The 8,392-nt window shown below is 70.0% G+C and overlaps 1 protein-coding gene across 1 annotated transcript; it reads right to left on the bottom strand.

The window, feature by feature from the left end:
* Positions 1 to 95: 95 nt before the first annotated feature.
* Positions 96 to 7,065, bottom strand: SIGIRR (single Ig and TIR domain containing). The gene is made up of 10 exons (XM_079789019.1): positions 5,304 to 7,065; positions 4,517 to 4,653; positions 3,716 to 3,914; positions 3,123 to 3,256; positions 2,506 to 2,646; positions 2,023 to 2,166; positions 1,389 to 1,491; positions 1,172 to 1,322; positions 803 to 992; positions 96 to 553 (listed from the first exon to the last, which is right to left on the bottom strand). Exons 2-10 carry the CDS (start codon positions 4,521 to 4,523, stop codon positions 390 to 392), a joined length of 1,233 nt encoding a protein of 410 aa, XP_079645145.1. The 5' UTR covers positions 4,524 to 4,653; positions 5,304 to 7,065; the 3' UTR covers positions 96 to 389.
* Positions 7,066 to 8,392: the final 1,327 nt, after the last annotated feature.

The raw sequence follows: 8,392 nt of genomic DNA, 5'->3' as shown, positions 1-8,392 counted from the left end.
GGATGGAGGGGGGAGGGTGGCGGATGGAGAGGGGGAGGGTGGCAGATGGAGGGGGGAGGGTGGCAGATGGAGGGGGGAGGGTGGCGGATGGAGAGGGGGCGGGTGGGAGTGGACAGCCCGATGTGGTGACTGAGAGGCCACAGGGATGAAACAAGGGTGGGGTCGGGGGCCCTGGGGAGCCCGAGATGGAAGTGAGAGGTGCCCGACCCAGGACAGTCGCACCCCCTTCCTGCCCAGGAGAGGACAGGACCAGGCGGAGGCAGGGTCCAACAGGACTTTATTTTCTGGCACAAGGAGGGGCACGGGGCCACCCCCACCCCCAGGGGTCCCCAGGCCGGAAGCAGGCGGGACTCCAGGTCCGACTCCCGGTCGAGGGGGGGAGGGGCTGGCTACATGTCCTCCTTGGACACCAGGCAGTAGAAGTCTGTGCGGGCGCTGTAGTTCCGGGAGCCAAGGTCCGAGACGTCCACCTCGCTGCCCCGGCCCTCTCCCAGCGAGGCCCTGCTCGCGTGCGGCGTCGCTGATGGCTCCCCAAAGACAGGCCCGCGGACACCTGGGGGGACCACCAGGCCTGAAGCCCGCTCGCTCCCTGCTCACCCTCCTGAGTAGTGACACTGGAGGTCCCAGGGGCGCTGGCCAGGTCTCAGGCACAAGCGCCTCTGAGGAAGAAGCCGTGAGGTGAGGGGGTCCTGGGCGGTCAAGCCCATCCCCAGACGGCAGGGAGGAGCCCCCCCACCCGGGCCCCTCTCTGGGCTCCTCAGCCCTGACTTCCCGGGGTTTGGGTGGGGCTGGGTGCACATACCCAGGTCCCCCTCAGGGTCGGGGTCCAGCTCGGGGTCCAGGGTCTGGCCCTCCGGGACGTGGCCCCGCACGATGAGCATGGGGTCTTTGTCATCCTGCAGCCGCGTCTGGGGGTCTCCCTCCATCGCCCTGTACTGCACCTTCCGCGGCAGCGCCAACTGTAGCTCTTTCCAAAAATCCGAGGACGGCGTCTGGGGGCCAAGGCGGGGCGCTTAGCGGGTGGGGACGCACGGGGGATGCAGCCGCCGGAAGCGCCGGCACAGGGCCCCGAACCAGACACCCGGTGCTCACTGGCTCCGGGAACCTCCAAGGAGGCTCCTGGGGCAGCGGCCACGGGACCCCCCCCGCCTCAGAGCACTCCCCTCCGCACCACGGAGCCGGGCCGCCAGCGCAACAGGGTCACCAGGTGGCGGTGCTGGTGCAGCAGGTGCAGCGCGGGGTGCGCGGGGTCGCGCCGCTGGCCGTCGAAGGTGATGAAGATGGGTCTGCGCGTGAGCTCCAGCAGCCGACACAGGCCCTCCCTGCGGGGGCGGGGCCGTCAGCAGGTCGCACCGAGCCACCCCACCCCCACCCAGCGCGGGACCCACCGGAAACTGTGGCTGCACCAGGGCCGCCCCAGGAAGGCGTCTGACAACACCACGATGAGGCGACGGCAGCGACTCAGGTTCACCAGGAGGTCGGCCGAGGGCTCTGCGGGAACCGGGGAACCGGGGACGGGCTGGGACCGACGCGGGCAGGGAGGGTCCGAGGCGAGACGGGCGGGGCCCTGGCAGGGGGCGGGGCCCTGGCAGGGGGCGGGGCCCTGGCAGGGGGTGGGACCAGGCGCCTGGGAGGGGCGTGGCCTGGTTAAGGAAGGGGTTGAGGGGCGGGGCACAGGCTGCGACCTAGGGCGGGGCCTGGGTCCGGGGCGGGGCCCTGACAGGGGGCGGGGCCAGGCACCTGGGAGGGGCGGGGCCTGGGTTAAGGAAGAGATTGAGGGGCGGGGCCTGCGTCCGGGGCGGGGTCCTGGTAGGGGGCGGGGTCAGGGTTAAGGAAGGGGTGGAGGGGCGGGGCCTGAGTCCGGGGCGGGGCCCTGACAGGGGGCGGGGCCAGGCGCCTGGGAGGGGCGGGGCCTGCGTCCGGGGCGGGGTCCTGGTAGGGGGCGGGGTCAGGCGCCTGGGAGGGGCGGGGCCTGGGTCCGGGGCGGGCCGAGGGAGGGGCGGGAACCGAGCGCGCCCGCACCTGCCCGCGGCAGGAGGTCGCGGTCGTCCAGGAAGAGCTTGTAGCCCCGACAGCGCTCCAGCTGCGGCTTCAGGATGAAGTTCACGAACTTGCGATCGTCGGGGCTGTCGCTGTAGGAGACGTAGGCATCGTACAGCTTCCCGTCTGCGGGCGGCAGTGGGTCAGCTCCGCCGCTCTCCAGGCCCAGGCCCCCCCCCCTCCAGGCGCTGTCTCCTGGGGTCCCCTAACCCTCTCCTCACGCTCGCACGGGGCTCAGGCCCGCGCACGACCCCTCCCCATGCTGGGTGCCTAGTGGAGCCCTCGAACCAGGACCCAGGCAGCAGACCCAGGCCCTGTGCCCTCCGGACCCGCGTGGAGTCCCTCCTTCCGGAGTGTGTGCTCCCCGGAGCCCTCCAGGGCCCAGGTGTCCCTGTTCCCCACCTCCGAAGCCACCCCTGCGCTGACCCGTGCAGGCCGTCCGCCCACGCACCACGGCCCACGCACCGTTCACCTCCACCTCCCCGTAGGCGTTCTGGTACCAGAGCTGCACGTTGAGTCGGCACTTCAGGTAGAGCAGGGCCGCCAGGAGCAGGGCCAGCAGGACCAGCAGTGAGGCCAGCACGGCGGCCAGGTGGCCTGCTGGGGCTGGGGACAGAGCTGCACCCTGAGCCCCTGCCCCTCACCAGCACCCTCCAGCCTCTAGCTCCCTGCCCCCCTCCCCCCTGAACCCCGGGGACCCCCTCACCAGCACCTTCCAGCCTCTAGCTCCCTGCCCCCCCACCCCCCTGAACCCCGGGGACCCCCTCACCAGCACCCTCCAGCCTCTAGCTCCCTGCCCCCCTCCCCCCTGAACCCCGGGGACCCCCTCACCAGCACCCTCCAGCCTCTAGCTCCCCGCTCCCCCTCCCCCCTGAACCCCGGGGACCCCCTCACCAGCACCCTCCAGCCTCTAGCTCCCCGCTCCCCCTCCCCCCTGAACCCCGGGGACCCCCTCACCAGCACCCTCCAGCCTCTAGCTCCCCGCTCCCCCTCCCCCTGAACCCCGGGGACCCCCTCACCAGCACCCTCCAGCCTCTAGCTCCCTGCCCCCCCTCCCCCCTGAACCCCGGGGACCCCCTCACCAGCCCTCCAGAGAGTGAAGGAAGCGGAGCTGACGTTCTGGATGGAGCAGGTGAAGGTCCCGTAGTCCTCAGCACTGGTCAGGTTGACCCCCAGGACACTGGATACAAGCACCTCTGACAGGTTGGCCTTGACCCTGAGGAGACCAGGCCCCAACCTCTCACCGGGGGCCCGAGAGCATCGGGGGACCCCAGAGCCCCGCCCATCCGGGGTGCTGAGAGCCTGCGGTGTGGCCTCCTGGGCAGCCCTTGGGCCATGGGCTAAGAGAAGCGGCAGAACCTGGAGGGGGTACGGATCCGTCTGCGAGTCACCCTAATCCTGGGTCTGGGTCCTGGGGTGCTCTGATCCCAGGCGTGGCCCAATGGCCAGTGCCTCCTTCAGGCCTCAGCACTCTGCTGGCACCCATGGTCCCCGGCGGTGTGCAGAGCGCCTACCGGGCCGCCTGCCCCTCCGGTCATTGACCCTCAGTCTGTGTCCATAGGGGCACCGAGCCCGTGTCACGTCTGGGAGGTCACGCCCCAGCCATGTCCAGGTGGGACAGACCAGGGTGTAGGTCAGAGGCCACTGGCCGTCGGTGTCCAGGGTGGTCTCTTACCAGGAGTCCTCACGAAGCTCATAATGGCTGCTGTTGCCCAGCGGCAACCCGTCTTTTAGCCACTGGACTGGGAGCGGCGGACAGCCGGGCGCGGAGACCACCCAGGCCGTGCAGTTCAGAGGGACCACACTGCCCAGGGCAGGCCCCAGAGCCTGGTTTCCGGAAGGGGAGAGGAAGTCGGGGGGCCTGTCGCAGACGCCTGCAGAGAGAGGACCCAGGGGGTTAGCCGCGCTCAGGACACCAGGCTCCCCCGTCCACAGTCGGTCTGAGGGCCAGGAGCCACGAGGCCAGCCAGTGGCCTGGGCCGCTTGGTGGTCACACTTTGTCCGTCCGCAAGTCCCATGGAGAATGGGGCCCAGCATCTTACGGCTCGTCCACCCAGGACCTGAGCCCCAGGCGCAGGGCCTCAGCCCCACCCCCCACCGGGGAGCTGTAGTGCGTGTGGGCACCGTGGTTTGGGGGACGGGGCGCTGGGGGTGCCAGCACCTTCCCCCCGAGCTGGGAGTCAGGGTCCCAGGACCCTCTGCTGACCACGGGCAAGCCTTCCCCCCTCCTGGGACCTGAGCTTCTCTCCTCAAAACCCATCGGACTGAGCACGAGCAGGCGTCAAAGCACACAGCCACCGCCTGATGGCGCGGTGCCCAGCGGCCCTCTCTCCCCGCCCACGCCCTGGGCCCCAGCAGCGCCCACCCCCACAAGCCTGGAGGAGGGGGCGCAGAGCCTGGGCTAAATGGCACTCTGGCGCCAGGGAGGTGCTGGAGGTGAGAGTGGGGCCCGTGCCCGCCCCTCTGACCCATCTACCTGCCATGGTCTGACCAGGGCCTCCTCGGACAAGCCGGGCACGGTGCCACCCAGTTGGGCAGGCTGGACCCCAGGGCTGGCGGGCTCGCTCTCTGTTTCGGTGGCGGGTCAGTCAGGCTGCCAGGTCGGGTCAGAGGCTGCCGCATCCCCAGGGAGCAAGTTAAACAAGAACAGGACGAGTTAACATGTAACAGCGCTGTGCGCTGGCCTCTGGGATGGAGCGGGCACCCGGACACCAGGTCAGAGTCGCTCTGAGCCCCTTACACCGGGCCCTCCACTCACCTTCCCCTGCCCCCGGGCCACCGAGACGGCCCAGGATGGAGCAGTGGGCATCCCTCTGGCACCCTCATGAGGCCAGGAGGGGGCCTCCCCTGCACACTCACCCTTTCACCCCCTCTCAACTCACTTGTGCACAGGGCACACCCTCCCCCCCCCCAGTGTCTGTGTTGCCCACCCACCCCCTGCACTAAGCTCCCACCTTGGCCCGTGTGCACACGTGGACACTCCCCACCCTCCAGCCCTCCGTGGCCCACACAGTGGGCACGCCCTGGAACAGCTCCTGCCAGGGACACAGCCAGGAGCACCTGCACGTCCCCACCACATACACGCCCCCCCCCCCCTTGGCGCACACGCAGCCTCCTGTGTCCCTCGCTCTCCCAGGCACCCGCGCTGCAGGCCTCCCCTCGCCAGGCTGACCCCACGACAGGCCTGGGGGCGGGAAGGCCTGGGCGGGGAGGGCTCAGACTCCCACAGAGCAGCAGGCCGAGGGGGGAGGGCGCCCAGTCACCTGGTTCCGGCTCCGTCCTGCAAGCAGCGCTGGTCATGGGTGTCATTGACCTGTGCTTGGGAGCAGCCTCCGCTCAGCAGGGCCCCGGCCCAGTCCCGCCGCAGCTGCCGGGGACCCATCGCCCAGCAGGGCGAGGACCTGGCTTTGTGTGTGTGTTTTAATCAGAACCTTTCCGAAGCTTCCTGGCCGTGCTGTCACATCCTCTCCTAACCCTAAACCCCACCCAGGCGCCCACCCCCTCCGGGCAGGCGGGCAGTGGGTTGGCCCCGCCCGCCCCGCCTGCCGCTCTTCCTGTAACTCTGAGTCAAGGGCTCCTTCCTCTGGGCCCGCCCCAGCGCGGGCACCGCTTCCCGGGGCCAGGCCTGAGGTGCCGGGAGGATGCAGAGGCTGGGGTCCAGGCGGCGTGCGGGGTCCTGGTGAGGAGACGCCGTCGGGCCGTCCCGCGCACACAGGAGGGCCCGCTGGGCAGTGTGGCCGGCTTCCTGCAGACCTCACAGACACGACACCGGGGAAGTGGGGGCGTCCCCATGTCCTCCCCCCGAGTGAGCAGCCCCGGTGTCTCTAACCTCCGACCTGTTGGTGGGGGAGGGGTCCTACAGAAACGTCTGCCAATAATGGGGCCTTGCGCAGGGCTCTCTGGTCCCCTCCCAGTGTGGCCCCCAAAGGTGAGCAGTTACAGGTGGGCTGAGGGGTCCTGTGGACCTTGGTTTCTGGCTTGGGGGGGGCGGGGGGCAGCGCTCCCTTTTCCGGGCAAGGAAGTCAACAGGGGCCTTAGCAGAGGCCAGTGGGGGGCAGCCAGCGGCTCCAGGCAGACCAGGGACTCAGGGCCCAGCAACAGGTGGCTGGTACCGATGTCCATAGAAACGGGCCCCTGTCCCTACCCTCACCCACGCGGGGCCACCAGAGGAGCATCTTCAGTGCATCAGGTTTCCGACACCCTTCATGTGACCCTGTCCCAGCCCTGCCAACCCCACTGTGGCCCTCAAGAATCCTGGGTGAGGGTCCCACAGAACCGAGCCTGGGCCCGCTGGAGAGGCCAGCTGTCCTAGCCTCTCCTCGGGGGGCCAGTGGCCTGGAGGCTGGTAGATGTGAGGCCCCGGGCAGTTCCCACGCCGGCCCAGGAGCACCCGCGGAAGCAGAGCTGAGCTCTCCCCCGTGCCCCCCGCCCCCCAGCCTCGCGGGATGTCAGCGCTCCAGCCAGACTGTCCCCCGATCTGTGTGCTCATCTTGCCACCAGCTCCCTCCACTAACGTCCACCCATCCTCCTTCGCCGCCCAGGCCCAGCCTCCAAGGGGAGCGGAAAAACCCACGTGGCCTCAGGCACCCTCACCAACAGCCCTTCCGAACCCAAGCGCGCCCCCTGCAGCCCAGCACCTTGGGCTCCGCAGCCGCGGCTCACAGACAGCCGGCTCCTCCCCCTTAAGCCCCGGCCCCGCCGCCGGCCTTGCAGCTCAGCACCCAGGGTCTCCGAGCGTCTCCCCTCCTGTGGGGCGCGCAGCCCCTCTGCGCCCCCGGGCGTCTCTCCTGAAGCAAAGAACGTGCACAGGAGGCTGTGGCCACGCGGGCCGAGGGCTCCGTCCCGCTCTCCCGGGCCCACGAGCCCGGTCCTCCCCCGCCACACGCCCCACAGCTCGCGCCCCGCCTTCCCCGAGGTGGACTTAGTACCCACACTCCAGGTGCGGGGGGCGGGAGCGCGCGGGGCGGGAGCTCCTCCTGGCGACCGGTGCGCCGCGCCCCCTGCACGTTTCTCGGGTCGCTCACCAACGCTTCCCCCGCCGGCTCCCCCCGCTCCCCGCCGCCCCGGCCTTGGGAGGTTTCAGGTCTAGGATCCGGTTTGGGGCGTTGGGGGAGGTCCTGGCGCCCCCCTCCCCCTCCCGCGCAAAGGTCACACGGAAGCCGCTGTTCGCGCGGACGGAGCGGGAAGGCCCGGGAGACCAGTGCACGGACGGGCTTGGGCTTCCGGCGACGCGGGCAGCCAGCCCGGCTCCGAGCCACTTCCTGCGGGACCGCGCCCGCCCGGAGGCTCCTGGGGCAAGGTGCCCCCCTGGCTCCCCAAGCACCAGGCCTGGGTCCGGCTTCTGGGAGTCGGCGACCTCCACTCACCCCCGTGGGTCTGAGCCGTGACTGCCACTCATCCGCTGCCAAGACCTGGGACGCGCGGCCGCGGGGGCGGGGCGGCTCACCTGGGTCAGGTGCGCAGCGGCGACAGCCCGGGCGGCGCAGCAGGTGCAGGCCCGCCCATCACCCAGGCCGAGGGCGGACCCAAGTGTCTCGCTTTGCGCCCAAGGCTGCCACTCAAGACTGGCGCCCAGCGGCCAGGCCTGGGGGCAGAGGCCAAACCCGCCAACCAGCCCTGAGCGTGGGAGCGGGGGAGGGACTCCTTGGCGAGTCCACCATCCCCGGGTCACCGTTTGTGGTTCTGCTCCTCCTCCCCAGCTCTTCCTCTTCCTCCAGGAAGCCTGCCTTGACTCCAGCCCCCAAGTCCCAGGTGTAGGGAGGGTAGGACCCTAGGAAGGTGCCTCTCACGTGGAAGCTCATGGAAACCCGGAGGAGGAGGGCCAGGAGGGTACACCCCCAGACCTTGCCCACCTGAGCCTCAGTTCCCACCTCGCCCTGAGGGTAGACACAAGACACCAGGTTGCCCACACGTTGGCACAAAGAGGCTTTATTTTATTTTATTATAAAAAGTTCTGCTGGCTAAGGGGAGCCAGAGAGCTGGGGTCAGGGCCTCGGACTAGCCAGGGTGGGGGTGGGGCAGGATGGGGCCCAGCAGCCAGAGGGGGCCCAGCAACGGCTGCCTTTCCTGCGTTGTGGCTGCATCAGGAGCACCCCCTCCGTGGTGGGGGGGCAGTGCTCACCCAGAGTTCAAGCCAGGGTTGGGCCAAGGCTGAGCCCCAACAGATGGAGCAGATAAGTGTGCTGCCCACTGATGCCCTAGTGCCCCTTCCGGGACCCCTCACATACACAGACCCCCCACCCAGGTCCCTCATACACAGGGGCCCCCCAGGACCCCTCACATACACAGACCCCCCACCCCAGGTCCCTCATACACAGGGGCCCCCCAGGACCCCTCACATACACAGACCCCC

Source organism: Cnephaeus nilssonii (assembly GCF_951640355.1).
Source record: "Cnephaeus nilssonii genome assembly, chromosome: 13".
Classification (NCBI taxonomy): domain Eukaryota; kingdom Metazoa; phylum Chordata; class Mammalia; order Chiroptera; family Vespertilionidae; genus Cnephaeus; species Cnephaeus nilssonii.
The sequence above is the reverse complement of the archived record's forward strand: the minus strand, read 5'-3'. Positions and strand labels throughout refer to the sequence as shown.

What these genes read in the sequence shown, in the direction of transcription:
- SIGIRR (XM_079789019.1), bottom strand. An exon ending in GAGCTTCGTGAGGACTCCTG is followed by an intron (nt 3,257 to 3,715) that starts GTAAGAGACCAC and finishes TGGTCTCCTCAG; the next exon opens with GGTCAAGGCCAACCTGTCAG. An exon ending in CGACCCTGAGGGGGACCTGG is followed by an intron (nt 554 to 802) that starts GTATGTGCACCC and finishes TGGTCCCCCCAG; the next exon opens with GTGTCCGCGGGCCTGTCTTT.